Here is a 15903-nt window from a genome sequence, read left to right as displayed (position 1 = left end):
CGGAGCCCAGACCGCAGAGGAGCTGCTCAAGCTGGTCATGATGGAGCAGTTCTATGAAGCGTGCCCACCCAAACTGAGGCTGTGGCTCAAGGACCGGAGACCAGAGAACCCCCAGGAGGCCGGGAGACTGGCGGATGAGTTCACGGAGAGCCGGTCCGGGGGTGAACGGGAGTCCCGGAGAGAAAGAGAATCGCGCAGAGACCGGTTCTCGGCGGAGCAACGGAGAGAGACACCTCCGAGGCGAGCCCCAGGGACCAGGACCAGTCGTCGATACCCCAGAAAACCAGCCAGAGCCCGGGCAGAGCCGACCCGAATGGGCCCACACAACCTAACTTGCCATCGCTGTGGGCAACGAGGCCACAAGAGGGCTCAATGCACCAGGCGCAAGAACAGGTCCCATGACCTGGGACGTTCCAGGGTTAACTGGCTGGGGCGGGAAGAAGGGCCGGCTGCCCCAGTGGCAGGGGCTGGCCGGCAAACCTCCGCTCGGGGAGGGGGGAAGGATGCTCAGTGCACCTCCCCTGGGAGGTCTGACCCTCGGGAGACAGATTTATCCGTGCACCGGGTGGGGGCGGGGCGGCCCCTACGGAGGGACTGCCTCGTACCCCTGGAGGTGGATGGCAGGAAGGTGACGGGTTTCTGGGACACGGGGGTGGAGGTGACGCTGGCCTGGCCCGACATAGTGGCCCCAGACCGTATGCTACCCGACACTCAGCTGACACTGAGGGGCATAGGCGGCATCCCCTTTGAGGTACCTGTAGCCAGGGTGCATCTGAAATGGGAGGCCAAGGAGGGCCCCAAGGAAGTGGGGGTGCACCCGCACTTGCCCACCGACGTGCTAATGGGGAGTGACCTAGAGGAGTGGCCAGACGGACCCCACAGGACGCTGGTCACCACCCGTAGCCAGAGCAAGCGAGGGGCTTGCGGCCCGGAACTCGAGGAGGTTCCCCAACAGGGGGCCCAGGGCCCCGTCCCAGCAGACCTAGAGTTGGACCTAGGCAGTGGGGGGAACCACGGCCCTGTCCCAGCCCCAGCCGCTGAATTCCAGGCGGAGGTGCGAGTGGATCCCTCCTTGCAGGCCCTGAGGGACCGGGCTGACCTGGGTGCCGCTCAACCCCTAGGAGGAGATTGCCAGGAGAAGTTCCGGTGGGAGAGGGGATTTCTGTACCGGGAATGGCTTTCCCCCGGGACGGTAGGCAAGTGGGGGCTCCAGCGGCAGCTGGTGGTTCCCCAAAGGTATCGCCGCAAGCTGCTACACCTGGCCCATGACATCCCGTTCTCGGGACACCAGGGGATCCGGCGCACGCGGCTGAGGCTGCTCCAAAACTTCTATTGGCCGGGGATGTTTGCAGCTGTCCAGCGGTACTGCCGGTCCTGCGACTCCTGCCAACGAGTGGGGAAGGCCCAAGACAGGAAGAAAGCTGCATTGAGACCCCTGCCCATCATAGAGGAGCCTTTCCAGAAGGTGGCGATGGATATTGTGGGGCCCTTCAACAGAGCGACCCGGACAGGGAAGAAATACATCCTGGTGGTGGTGGACTTCGCCACCCGCTACCCCGAGGCCGTGGCCCTGCCCTCCATCGAGGCAGACACGGTGGCAGACGCACTGCTGACCATTTTCAGCAGGGTGGGGTTTCCCCAGGAGGTTCTCACGGACCAGGGATCCAACTTCATGTCGGCCCTGCTCCGGTGCTTGTGGGAGAAGAGTGGGGTGCAACACACCTGGGCCTCGGCGTATCACCCCCAGACCAACGGGTTGGTGGAGAGGTTCAATGGGACTCTGAAGCAGATGCTACAGACCTTTATGCACAAACACCCACAGGACTGGGACAAGTACCTACCCCACCTGCTGTTTGCGTACAGGGAAGTGCCCCAGGAGTCCACGGGGTTCTCGCCGTTCGAGCTGTTATATGGGAGGCGAGTGAGGGGCCCCCTGGACTTATTGAAAGACGAGTGGGAGGGGAAGGTCTCCCCGGAGGGTGAGCCGGTCGTGGAATACGTCCTGACATTCCGGGAAAGACTTGCCGAGCTCATGGGCCTGGCCAGAGAGAACCTGAGCAGGGCCCAGAGGAAGCAGAAGGTCTGGTACGACCGCAATGCACGGGCCCGCGCCTACGCTACCGGGGACCAGGTGATGGTCCTGATCCCCGTGCGGAAGAACAAGCTGCAAGCCGCCTGGGACGGCCCCTTCAAGGTGGTTAAGCAGCTGAACGAGGTGAACTACGTGGTGGAGCTGACGGGCCGGACGCGCGGCCAGCGGGTATATCATGTTAACATGATGAAGCCGTACTGGGACAGGGAGAACTTGGTGCTGGCCGTGTGTAAGCCCTGGGAGGAGCAGGGGGAGGATCCCCTGGTGGGCCTGTTCCCTGGGACCGGAGAGGACTCTTCGCTGGAGTCAATTTCCCTCTCGGACCAGCTCACCCCGGCCCAGCAGGCCGAGATCCGAGAGGTGCTGCGCTCCCACCAGCAGCTGTTCTCCAACAAGCCGGGTCTCACCAACCTGGCTGTCCACCGGGTGCAGACGGGCACTCACCCCCCGGTGCACTGCTCCCCATTCAGAGTCACAGGGAAAACAGCCCAGGACCTGGAGAGAGAGGTCCAGGACATGTTGGCCCTGGGGGTGATCCAGCCGTCCTCCAGCCCCTGGGCCTCTCCCGTGGTGCTGGTTCCCAAGAAGGACGGGTCGATCCGGTTCTGCGTGGACTACCGGAAGCTCAACGCCATCACGGTGTCCGACGCCTACCCGATGCCAAGGCCCGACGAGCTCCTGGACAAGCTGGGGGGAGCTCGCTATCTCACCACCCTGGACCTAACCAAGGGATACTGGCAGGTGCCGCTAGACCAGGAGGCCAGACTGAAATCGGCTTTTATCACGCCGCTGGGGCTCTATGAGTTCCTGGTCCTACCCTTTGGCCTCAAAGGGGCGCCGGCCACCTTCCAGCGCCTGGTGGACCAGCTGCTGAGGGGAATGGAGAACTGTGCCCTAGCGTACATCGATGACATCTGCGTCTTCAGCCAGTCCTGGGAGGACCACGTGGCCCAGGTCAGCCAGGTACTGGATCGGCTGAGGGAGGCTGGGCTGACCGTAAAGGCTGGGAAGTGCAAGGTTGGAATGGCCGAAGTGTCCTACCTGGGCCATAAGGTGGGGAGCGGCTGCTTGAAGCCAGAGCCGGCCAAAGTGGAGGCCATCCGGGACTGGCCTGTGCCCCAGACCAAGAAGCAGGTCCAGGCTTTCATTGGGATGGCGGGGTACTACCGGAGGTTTGTGCCCAACTTCAGCTCCATCGCTGCCCCGATCACAGAGCTGTGCAGGAAGGGGAGGCCAGACAGGGTGGTCTGGACGGAGCAGTGCCAGAGGGCTCTCTGTGCACTGAAGGGAGCCCTGGCCAAGGCCCCAGTGCTGGTAAACCCAGACTTCGACAAGCCCTTTATCGTGTTTACGGACGCCTCGGACACCGGGCTGGGGGCGGTGCTGATGCAGGCGGACGAGAAAGGGGAACGTCACCCCATCGTGTACCTGAGCAGGAAGCTGCTGCCCCGGGAGCGGAGCTACGCGACCGTAGAGAGGGAATGCCTGGCCATGGTGTGGGCCCTGCAAAAGCTGCAGCCGTACCTGTTTGGCCGGCGTTTCACGGTGTTCACCGACCACTGCCCCCTGACCTGGCTACACCAGATGAAAGGGACGAACGCCAAGCTGCTGCGGTGGAGCCTGCTCCTACAGGACTACGACATGGAAGTGATCCACGTCAAGGGGAGCGCCAACATCATCGCCGACGCGCTGTCCCGTAGCGAGGGGCCCGAACTTCCCCAGGTCACGAGCGGAGTGACCCTGCTCAGTTCGCTCTCGGAGGGTGGAGAACTGTGACGTAGTGGGGGTACTTGCTGGGCTGTGGTGACCTCTGCTGTCTGGAGCAAGACCCAGCAGGGAAAACCTCACTAGGCAGAGGTAAGGCCAAACTTGTCGAACCAGTGGCCAGACACCCCCCATGGAGAGGAACAAAGGAAGGTGAATGCTGCCCTGGACTGGGGGGCAGGGCTGCAAGGGAATTTAGTGGTTACTGTGGGAGAGCATGGAGGAGAGCCTAGGGAGAGGAGCTGGAGTTTAGGGGCCCAGTCTCCCCCCAACTCAAGGGGGCAAGGTGAATGCTGCCCTGGACTGGGGGGCAGGGCTGCAAGGGAATTTAGTGGTTACTGTGGGAGAGCATGGAGGAGAGCCTAGGGAGAGGAGCTGGAGTTTAGGGGCCCAGTCTCCCCCCAACTCAAGGGGGCCTGAGGCATCCTAGCCCAGTTCTGTGACCAGACTACATCTGTGCTATGCTGTATCCTGGAGAGGCAATAAACTTCCTCTATTCCACCGGCTGGTGCAGTCTGTTTGTGCCATTTCGGGGTGCAGGAGACGGGGAACCCCCAACGCGCCGTCACAACCCTCTCCACACCACTCTTGCTTTTATAGATCTCTATCATACCCCCCCTCCATCTCCTCTTCTCTAAGCTGAAAAGTTCCAGTCTCTTTAGCCTCTCTTCATATGGGACCTGTTCCCAACCCCTGATCATTTTAGTTGCCCTCCCCTCTCCCACCCTCTCTCTTCCCCTCTCCCACCTCCTTTTCCCAGTCTCCCCGAGTTTTGTTCAATAAAGAGAGTTTCTATTTTTGAACAGACATGTCCTTTATTTTGTACCTCAGGAAGGGGGGCTATGGAGAGGTAAGTGGAAGGAGGTGAGGGAGGAATGGGGCACGAGCACCCGATGGGGAGGACTGGGCTGGCTCTGTGGGCTCCTCGGGGTGGAAGCCCTCCTGCAGCCCCTCGATTGACCCCCCTCCCCGGATGACAGCCTGCAGCAAGTGCAGCCGGGCTGATGGCCGAGTGCTGTGATGTGCCGAGTGGGGGCACTCAGGGCACTTCAAGCCAGGACTGCTTTGCAAGCGGGGCACCCCTGAGAACTGTCTGTCCGGGGTGGGGGTCGGGTCCCTTTAAGCACAGCCCTCGGCTAGCCTGAGACAGCAGCTCCATGCTCTAAGTCCTACTCTGATGCCCTGCCGGCACTGCTTCTGGCCATCCTTAACCTCGGTTCAGGGTCCACTCAGTGTGGACATGCTAGTTCGAAGTAGCAAAACGCTAATTTGAACTAGTTTTCAAGTCTGGATGTGCTAATATGAATTAGCTTAGTTCGAATTAGCGCTGTAGTGTAAACATACCCACAGTGTCATCTGCAAACTTGCTGAGGGTGCAATCCATCCCCTCATCCAGGTCATTAATAAAGAAGTTAAATAAAACCGGTCCCAGAACCGATCCTTGGGGCACTCTCTTAGAAACCAACTGCCAACCTGACATTGAGGTTGATCACTACCTGTTGGGCCCAACAGTCTAGCCAGCTTTCTATCCATCTTACAGTCCATGTATCCAATCCATACTCCCTTAACTTGCTGGCAAGAATATTGTGGGAGACCGTATCAAAAGCTTTACTAAAGTCAAGGTATATCACGTCCACTGACTTTCCCATGTCCATAGAGCCAGTCACCTCGTCATAGAAGCTAATCAGATTGGTCAGGAATGACTTGCCCTTCGTGGATCCATGTTTACTATTCCCGATCAGTTTCTCTTCTCCCAAGTGCTTCAAAATGGATTTCTTGAGGATCCCCTCCGTGATTTTTCCAGGGATTGTAGTTCCCTGGATTGTCCTTCTTCCCTTTCTTAAAGATGAGCACTACATTTACCTTTTTCCAGTCATCCAGTATTTCTCCCGATCTCCACAAATTTTCAGAGATAATGGCCAAAGGCTCTGCAATGACATTTGCCAACTCCCGCAGTACCCTCGGATGCATTAAATCTGGACCCATGGGTTTGTGTATGTTTAGCTTTTCTAAATAGTTCCTAACTTGTTCTTTCCTCACTAAGGGTACGTCTAGACTACCGCGTTTTGTCGACGGAAGTTTTGTCGACAGATACTGTCGACAAAACTTCCGTCGACAATTTGCGTCCAGACACATGGAGTTCTGTCGACAAAGCAAGCCGCTTTGTCGACAGAACTCCGTAGTCTGGACGCAACGTTACAGGCAATAACACCTTCTGTCGACAGAACTCTGTCGACAGAAGGTGTTTTGCCTCGTAAAATGAGGTATACCAGCGTCGACAAAACCGCGGAGTTCTGTCGACGTTATGTCGACAGAACTCCGCGGTAGTGTAGACGCAGGTATTGGTTTGTCGACAAAAGTCCACTTTTGTCAACAAAACTAGGTAGTCTAGACACACCCTAAGGGCTGTCCACCTCCTTCCCATACTGCATTGCTATAACCACTCAAGAGAGAGATCCTGGAGTCATTGTGGATACTTTTCTGAAAACATTGACTCAATGTGCAGCAACAGTCAAAACAACAATACAGGCAGTCCCCGGGTTACGTACAAGATAGGGACTGTAGGTTTGTTCTTAAGTTGAATCTGTATGTAAGTCGGAACTGGCGTCAGCCGCTGCTGAAACTGATCAGTTTCAACCGCGCCAGTTCTGACTTACATACAGATTCAACTTAAGAAACCCAGGTGTCCCCAAGTCAGCTGCTGCTGAAACTGATCAGCAGCTGATTCCAGGAAGCCTGGGGCAGAGCAACTCTGCTTCGGGCTTCCTGTAGTCAGCCGCTGATCAGTTTCAGCAGCGGCTGACTTGGGGACGCCTGGGGCAGAGCAGCTGGGGTGCTGCTGGATTGCTCCAGTTGCGCGGCTCCTCGGCACTGATTCAGCCACTGCTGAAACTGACCAGCAGCGGCTGAGTCAGGACGCCTGGGGCAGAGCAGCTGGGGTGCTGCCGGGTTGGTCCGGAGTGGTGGTGCGGGACCAACCCGGCAGCCCCCAGCTGCTCTACCCCAGAGGTAGGCAAGAAAAGCCTGGTCTGCTGGGGGGGGGCACTAGCTGCACCCCCCCCCAGCAGACCAGGGGGACAGGAGCAAAGCCGCGGAGCACGCCCGCAGCGGGACAGCCCAAGCACGCCCGGGCTGTCCCGCTGCGGGCATGCTCCGCGGCTTTGCTCCTGTCCCCCTGGTCTGCTGGGGGGGTCCAGCAAAGCCGCTGGACCCCTCCAGCAGACCAGGGACACCAGAGCAAGAGAGGCGTTAAAAAGATTAATGGATAATGCCTATTTCCTAGAACTGGAAAGGCTTTGAATGGTCATAGAGTCAAGTCTCCTGTCTTCATAGCAGGACCAAATACCATCCCTGGCAAATTTTTGCCACCAATTGCCTCCAAGGATTGAACTCATAACTCTGGGCTTAGCAGGCCAGTGCTCAAACCACTGAGCTATCCCTCCTCCTTGGGTAGCTCAGTTAGTGTGTTCAGGATGAACTTAAAAAAACCCAACTAGTCTGGTAGCACTGTATAGACTAACAAAAAATGTAGATGGGATCATGCACTTTTCATGCGCACAGCCCACTTCTTCAGATCATGGGAAATGTTGTTTGCTTTTTCCCATAGAACAGGAACTGGGGGTCACCAAATGAACTCAATGGGTAGCAGGTCTTGAGCCAATGGGAGAAGGTATTTCTTCACACAACACACTATCAACCTGTGGAACTTCTTGTCAGAGGACATTGTGAAGACCAGGAGTTTGGCAGAGTTTGGAAAGGAACTAAATGGATACATGGAGGACGGGTCCATCAATGACCAATGGCCAGGAATGGTGTCCCAGCCTCTTTGTATCAGAAGCTGGAAATGGGTGACAGGGGAGGGATCACTTGATGGTTCCCTGCTCTGTTCACTCCCTCTGGGGCACCTGGCATTGGCCACTGTCAGAAAACAGGGTACTGGGCTGGATGGACCTTGGGTCTGACCCAGTATGTCTGTTCTGATGGTCTTATGTGTCTCCATATCTCCACATCTCTCTGTGAGTCTCTGTCTGTGTGTTTCCCTCAATATGTGTCTCCGTGTCTGTCTGTGTGTCTCCATGTTTGTGTGTGTCTCTGGCTGTCAATGCATCCCCCTGTGCATGTCTGTGCTTCAGTGTCTCTGTGTATGGTTGTGTCTGCCTGCCTGTGTCTCCAGGCCAATCTATGGGTCTCAGTGTCTGCCCAAGTGTTTGTTTCCATGTCAGGTCTGGATTGCTGGGTCTGTCTCTGGGTCAGTCTGTCTGTCTGTGTCTCTGTGTATGTCTGTACATCTGTCTGTCTCTATCTCTTTTTGTGTCCCCATGTTGGTCTCTGGGTCTGTCTCCATTTCTCTGTATTCACATCTGTGTGACAGTGAACCATGTCCCTCCATGTATGTGTCTCCACGCATGTATCTGTGTGTCTCCCTGTCTCCATAGTTGCTTCTCCGCATCTTTGTCTCCATGTTTGTGAGTTTGTGTGTCTGTGTATACCTCTCCACGTGTGTGTCTGTGTGTGTTCGTGTCCATATGTCTCTCAGCATCTGTCTCTGCACGTCACATCTCACAGCTAATCCCTGGTTATGGCTTTTGGGGGATGACTCATGAAGGACAATTTTATGCCGATTCTAAGAGGCAATCATGAGCAGATGATGAGCAGACTGCTGGAGTGTGGAGGGTGGCAGGGGCAAGGTGGGGTGGGGAGAAGCCATAAGGTAGAGGACAAAGGGGCTATGGGTTTGAGGAGCACAGACCTGACTCAGATAAAGCCTCAGCCATACTCCTAGCAGAGGAGCAGGTCTGCCCCCACACAATGGCGGAGACACTGCATGGGGATGAGACACTGCTTATAATGGTTACATAACCATACCCCCACCCACATCACTCTGGGCCCGGGGCAAAGGGTGGATGGAAGGACAGATGAACAGTGTAAATTCCCATTATACCAGGAACTAAAAACTCCATCCAGGCCCCAAGGCCCCATCGCAGTGGATGGTGCAAAGTGCCCCCTGCCCCCAGCATCACAATGAGGGGATACAATTGAGCTGGATGTTCCCACACACAGCTCGGATCAGACCCCATGGGGCCGGGCACTGCCCAGACCCAGCTGAGATCAGGCCTAGTGGGGCCAGGCGCTGCCCACACACAGCTCAGATCAGACCCCGTGGGGCCAGGTGCTGCCCAGACCCAGCGGGGATCAGGGCCCCGTGGGGCCGGGAACTGTCCAGACCCAGCCGGGATCAGGGCCCCGTGGGGCTGGGAACTGTCCAGACCCAGCGGGGATCAGGGCCCCGTGAGGCCGGGAACTGTCCAGACCCAGCCGGGATCAGGGCCCCGTGGGGCCGGGAACTGTCCAGACCCAGCCGGGATCAGGGCCCCGTGGGGCTGGGAACTGTCCAGACCCAGCGGGGATCAGGGCCCTGTGGGGCCGGGAACTGTCCAGACCCAGCCGGGATCAGGGCCCCGTGGGGCCGGGAACTGTCCAGACCCAGCCGGGATCAGGGCCCCGGCGGGAGCTGTCCAGACCCAGCCGGGATCAGGGTCCCGGGGGCTGGAGCTGTCCAGACCCAGCCGGGATCAGGGTCCCGGGGGCGGGAGCTGTCCAGACCCAGCCGGGATCAGGGTCCCGGGGGCGGGAGCTGTCCAGACCCAGCCGGGATCAGGACCCCGGGGGCGGGAGCTGTCCAGACCCAGCCGGGATCAGGGTCCCGGGGGCGGGAGCTGTCCAGACCCAGCCGGGATCAGGGTCCCGGGGGCGGGAGCTGTCCAAACCCAGCCGGGATCAGGACCCCGGGGGCGGGAGCTGTCCAGACCCAGCCGGGATCAGGACCCCGGGGGCGGGAGCTGTCCAGACCCAGCCGGGATCAGGGTCCCGGGGGCGGGAGCTGTCCAGACCCAGCCGGGATCAGGACCCCGGGGGCGGGAGCTGTCCAGACCCAGCCGGGATCAGGGTCCCGGGGGCGGGAGCTGTCCAGACCCAGCCGGGATCAGGGTCCCGGGGGCGGGAGCTGTCCAGACCCAGCCGGGATCAGGACCCCGGGGGCGGGAGCTGTCCAGACCCAGCCGGGATCAGGACCCCGGGGGCGGGAGCTGTCCAGACCCAGCCGGGATCAGGGTCCCGGGGGCGGGAGCTGTCCAGACCCAGCCGGGATCAGGACCCCGGGGGCGGGAGCTGTCCAGACCCAGCCGGGATCAGGGTCCCGGGGGCGGGAGCTGTCCAGACCCAGCCGGGATCAGGACCCCGGGGGCGGGAGCTGTCCAGACCCAGCCGGGATCAGGGTCCCGGGGGCGGGAGCTGTCCAGACCCAGCCGGGATCAGGGCCCCGGGGGCGGGAGCTGTCCAGACCCAGCCGGGATCAGGGTCCCGGGGGCGGGAGCTGTCCAGACCCAGCCGGGATCAGGACCCCGGGGGCGGGAGCTGTCCAGACCCAGCCGGGATCAGGGTCCCGGGGGCGGGAGCTGTCCAGACCCAGCCGGGATCAGGGTCCCGGGGGCGGGAGCTGTCCAGACCCAGCCGGGATCAGTGCTCCGTGGTTCCCTTGACACTTGGTCCGTGCGGTGGATTTTGTGCGGGGGAGGGGGGATTTCCCCCCCTCATTCCAGGTGGGGGCTTTGGCCCCCAGCCCCGCCCCCTTTCTGTGCGCCGAGAGGTGAGATGTGCGAGACACCCCAGCGCGGGGGGGCTTCCTCCTCACACTCCCCCGCACGCCGGGGGCTGCACAGTCACAAAAGCGGCCCCGCCCATAAGGGCCGCTCCGCTCGCCCCCTCCCCAACCGAGCTGACGTAGGAAGCGGCGGCAGCGAATGAGTCACCCCCGGCTCCGGGAGCGGATTGTGGGGCCGCTAAATATAGCACGGAAGGGGGAGGGGCTGCAGGACACGCTCGGGCGGGGGAGGGGAGATGCAGGAAAGGGGCAGGCGGGGATACACGAGAGGGGGAGGGGTGCAGGGGATAGCGAGGACCAGAGAGGAAGCCGGGCAGGGGGAGGGGCTGGCTGGCGCGCAGGGGCAGGGGTAGAAGTGGCCAGGCTGGGAGGGGCGTTGGGAGTGGGACACCCTGGGGCTCACAGGAAGCCAGGGGGCCGGGGAGGAGGCTGGAGGGGGACACACGGGAAAGGGCTGGCGAGGGGCACACAGGGGAGCTGGGGTGCTGGGTGCATCCAACACCTCCTCTCTTGCAGGAGCACACAGGGATTGGGGGGCATTTCCTTGGGGAGGTGCTGTGTGGAGGGAGGGAGGGAGGGGGGATATCTCTCCCTCCATTCCCATGGGCACCTCCCCAATCATCCCTCCCCCCCACCCCACCAACACCTCCCCAATCGTCCCTCCCCCCAACCCCACCGACACCTCCCCAACCATCCCTCCCCCCCACCCCACCGACACCTCCCCAATCATCCCTCCCCCCCACCCCACCGACACCTCCCCAATCATCCCTCCCCCCAACCCCACCGACACCTCCCCAACCATCCCTCCCCCCCACCCCACCGACACCTCCCCAATCATCCCTCCCCCCCACCCCACCGACACCTCCCCAACCATCCCTCCCCCCCCACCCCACCGACACCTCCCCAACCATCCCTCCCCCCCACCCCACCGACACCTCCCCAATCATCCCTCCCCCCCACCCCACTGACACCTCCCCAATCATCCCTCCCCCCCACCCCACCGACACCTCCCCAATCATCCCTCCCCCCCACCCCACCGACACCTCCCCAACCATCCCTCCCCCCAACCCCACCGACACCTCCCCAATCATCCCTCCCCCCCACCCCACCGACACCTCCCCAACCATCCCTCCCCCATCCCCACCGACACCTCCCCAACCATCCCTCCCCCCCACCCCACCGACACCTCCCCAACCATCCCTCCCCCCAACCCCACCGACACCTCCCCAACCATCCTTCCCTCCCACCCCACCGACACCTCCCCAACCATCCCTCCCCCATCCCCACCGACACCTCCCCAACCATCCCTCCCCCCCACCCCACCGACACCTCCCCAACCATCCCTCCCCCCAACCCCACCGACACCTCCCCAACCATCCCTCCCCCCATCCCCACCGACACCTCCCCAACCATCCCTCCCTCCCACCCCACCGACACCTCCCCAACCATCCCTCCCCCATCCCCACCGACACCTCCCCAACCATCCCTCCCCCCCACCCCACCGACACCTCCCCAACCATCCCTCCCCCCAACCCCACCGACACCTCCCCAACCATCCCGCCCCCCATCCCCACCGACACCTCCCCAACCATCCCTCCCCCCACCCCACCGACACCTCCCCAACCATCCCTCCCCCCAACCCCACCGACACCTCCCCAACCATCCCTCCCCCCATCCCCACCGACACCTCCCCAACCATCCCTCCCTCCCACCCCACCGACACCTCCCCAATCATCCCTCCCCCCCACCCCACCGACACCTCCCCAATCATCCCTCCCCCCCACCCCACCGACACCTCCCCAATCATCCCTCCCCCCCACCCCACCGACACCTCCCCAACCATCCCTCCCCCCATCCCCACCGACACCTCCCCAATCATCCCTCCCCCCCACCCCACCGACACCTCCCCAACCATCCCTCCCCCATCCCCACCGACACCTCCCCAATCATCCCTCCCCCCCACCCCACCGACACCTCCCCAATCATCCCTCCCCCCCACCCCACCGACACCTCCCCAACCATCCCTCCCCCCATCCCCACCGACACCTCCCCAATCATCCCTTCCCCCCACCCCACCGACACCTCCCCAACCATCCCTCCCCCATCCCCACCGACACCTCCCCAATCATCCCTCCCCCCCACCCCACCGACACCTCCCCAACCATCCCTCCCCCCAACCCCACCGACACCTCCCCAACCATCCCTCCCCCCATCCCCACCGACACCTTCCCAACCATCCCTCCCCCCCACCCCACCGACACCTCCCCAACCATCCCTCCCCCCATCCCCACCGACACCTCCCCAACCATCCCTCCCCCCAACCCCACCGACACCTCCCCAATCATCCCTCCCTCCCACCCCACCGACACCTCCCCAACCATCCCTCCCCCCCACCCCACCGACACCTCCCCAACCATCCCTCCCCCCATCCCCACCGACACCTCCCCAACCATCCCTCCCCCCAACCCCACCGACACCTCCCCAATCATCCCTCCCTCCCACCCCACCGACACCTCCCCAACCATCCCTCCCCCCATCCCCACCGACACCTCCCCAATCATCCCTCCCCCCAACCCCACCTACACCTCCCCAACCATCCCTCCCCCCAACCCCACCGACACCTCCCCAACCATCCCTCCCCCCATCCCCACCGACACCTCCCCAACCATCCCTCCCCCCAACCCCACCGACACCTCCCCAATCATCCCTCCCCCCAACCCCACCGACACCTCCCCAATCATCCCTCCCCCCAACCCCACCGACACCTCCCCAACCATCCCTCCCTCCCCACTAACACCTCATTTGAGGGTTGCCAGGTGTCGGGTATTGTACCAGACAGTCCCGTATTTGTGTGCTCTGTCCACTGAAAATAACAGAAAATACTGGACATGTTCAATGTCCGGTATTTGCTGATTTTTCCGGCTGCACACCGGACGGAAGCCTGGCATGGGCAGGGGGAGTGGCTGGGAGACCCAGCAGGGAGGTGGAGCTGCGATTGCCGCTGGGAGCCCACAGTTGGTTGAGTGTGAGGAGGAGGGGAAGCCTCCTCGCTTGTGTGTCGCCAGGAGCCTGCGTGGGACAGGCAGCAAGTGCCCGCGTCAGTCCTGCTCTCCGCCGGCCAATTTGCTCACACCCCCCCTCCCGGCCAGTTCTCCCCCATTTCCCCTTCTGATCTTCCCCAGCCAGCCCCCCTGCACTCCCCAGCTCTGCTTCCTGCTCCCTCTTCCTCCTGGCCAGTGCCACGGCCGATCCCTCCTCCCCCGATATCCTGCGGCCAGTCCCATTCCACCTGACCCCCTCCCCCGCCACGACCAGCCCTGCTTCCCATTGCCCCCCCGCCCTTCCCAGCCAGCACCGCTCCTTTCCTGGCTGGTCCTTCTCCCCCCTCCACATGAAGTGTGTCTGGTTTTTTTGGTTTTTTTAAATGACTACCTGGTAACCCCTAGCAGTGATCCAGGTTCCTGGAGTCTTTTTTTTTTTTCTCAACAACTTTGGTCACCCCCCTCTTTTTTTTCCTTCAACAAAATTTTTTCCTGGTGTTTTTTTTTTGGGGGGGGGGGGTATTCGGTATTTTTGTTTCAACCGTCTGGCAACCCTAGGGGAGGCTGGTGGGTGAGAGCAGGTGGAGGGGGCGGGGAGCCAGGACTCGTGGGTTCTCTCCATGGCTGTAGGAGGGGAAGGGGGCTGGTGAGGCAGAGGCAGGTGACTGAGAGCCTGGGCTGTGGGAAGGCCCCAGGGGCTGAGTGAATAGAATGAGAGGGTGGGGGCTGAGAACTAACTGATCCACTTTTGACTCTTCTGAAGTTTCATATTGGGTGTAAAATTGTGGGTGGAGACAGAAAGGTTCCTGTATAAGCAACTGCCCTGCCTCAGAGGCAGGCGAGGGGCCCCAGTGTAACCAGCTGCCCCGCCCCAGGGTGGCTACATCTCAGCGTTACAGGTGGCTGTAACCAGCTGTAATATGACAGGTTCTGGGGGCATCACTGAGAGAGTCAAATGAGGGTGAATTGCTTAGAACCAGGGCTACTTACAGCTAGGGCACCAAAGCTGTCACAGGGCACGTCAGTTTGCCACAATGGCCAGCAAAAAGTCACACAAGCAATTCCCACTGTTTTGTCACCAAAAGACAGTTTTTGGTGACAAAAAGTGCCAGTGTAGACAAGGCCTTAGACACTCCTGCTTTCCCGGTGCCAAAACCAGAACCACGCCGCACACAGATGAGAGGTTGTGTAAAGCAGTGTCACCAACAGGTTCTTCTTATCCCAAGGGATCAGCCACATTCCTAAGTCAATTTACATGTCAGCTCTCACCCAAAGAGCAGGCCACACCGATCCTTTAGAATCTAACAGCTAACGGTTTATTAATGAAAAGAAAGAAATGGAGGAGAGTCTACTTGCTAAAGAAAATACAGGACATGCACCAATCCCAAAGCTCCTGGTGCAGGCTCTCAGCAGAGATGGACCAAACTGCTGACGTAAGTCTCTGGGGTACGTGCTTTGTCAGGATGGGACATCAGCCCTTCTGGGTCCAATTCAAAGCAAAGCTGCTTCTGAAGTGAGGAGCTGGAATGAAGACAAATGGAGGAGTCCCCAGGGCCCTTGCTCTACCCTTGCCCACATGGAGGGACTCCCATTGCTCTGGCTGTGTGAAGGGCCTCCCAAAAGGAGTTTGTCCCAAGAGCAAGCCACCTGTCCATGGCCTTCGTAGGCAAGTGGCCATGAGGTGCGTGTTTGACTGCGGTTTGCATGTTCACAGGGAGATTCCTTAGCTATGGGTTGTACCCGTAGGGCCCATTGCCCGCGAAGTGCTGCTATTCACTGGAGAAGCCACCCTTCACGACAGGTGGGCGACGCCTGTTGCTGTCTCCCAGAAGTAAACACTTGAAATGCCAGCTCAGAGCCAATACTTCCCATGCGGAAACCATACATGACATGGGTCGTGTCAACAGACTCAGCTTTCCATAGACACCTCCCTCGGCCTGCTTTGTAGGCAGGGTGGGTCAAACACGTCACAGTGGGTGCCACAATGATTTGCATGTTTATTTGAAAATCCAACCACATTACCTCACTGCCCCCACCCCTGAGTTGGGTGCATCACCACACCAGAGGTGGCTGCATCTCAGCCCCAAGAAAAGGGGTCCCTGTGTAACCAGCCGGATGCCCTACAGATGGGCACATCTCAGGCGAGGGGTCCCAGTGTAAGCAGTTGTCCAGCCCCTGAAAGCCGGGCGAGGGATCCCAGTGCAACCAGCCGCCCTGGCAGATAGAGACAGAGATGAATGGAGGTGGCTGCTGAACTCAGACATGGGGCTCCCCCTTGTGGTCAGTTGGAGGGAGCACGGGAGCCTCTGTCCATCGGTGAAGCTCTGCCTCATCCCAGGCAGTCC

General features: G+C 60.5%; 1 protein-coding gene across 1 annotated transcript; it reads left to right on the top strand.

The window, feature by feature from the left end:
• The first annotated feature begins 697 nt into the window (after nucleotides 1–697).
• LOC142819706 (uncharacterized) lies at nucleotides 698–7245 on the top strand. The gene is made up of 2 exons (XM_075908272.1): nucleotides 698–3798; nucleotides 7140–7245. Exons 1-2 carry the CDS (start codon nucleotides 698–700, stop codon nucleotides 7243–7245), a joined length of 3207 nt encoding a protein of 1068 aa, XP_075764387.1.
• The last annotated feature ends 8658 nt before the right edge of the window (nucleotides 7246–15903 follow it).

Source organism: Pelodiscus sinensis, chromosome 24 (genome assembly GCF_049634645.1).
Source record: "Pelodiscus sinensis isolate JC-2024 chromosome 24, ASM4963464v1, whole genome shotgun sequence".
NCBI lineage: Eukaryota > Metazoa > Chordata > Testudines > Trionychidae > Pelodiscus > Pelodiscus sinensis.
This window is presented reverse-complemented; position numbering and strand designations above follow the sequence as displayed.

Bases quoted from the DNA above. Each gene is read 5' to 3' on its own strand.
- LOC142819706 (XM_075908272.1), top strand. From the start codon at position 698: ATGCTACCCGACACTCAGCTGACACTGAGGGGCATAGGCGGCATCCCC. The intron at 3,799-7,139 runs GCCCGAACTTCC...CCTATTTCCTAG, and splicing joins GCGCTGTCCCGTAGCGAGGG to AACTGGAAAGGCTTTGAATG.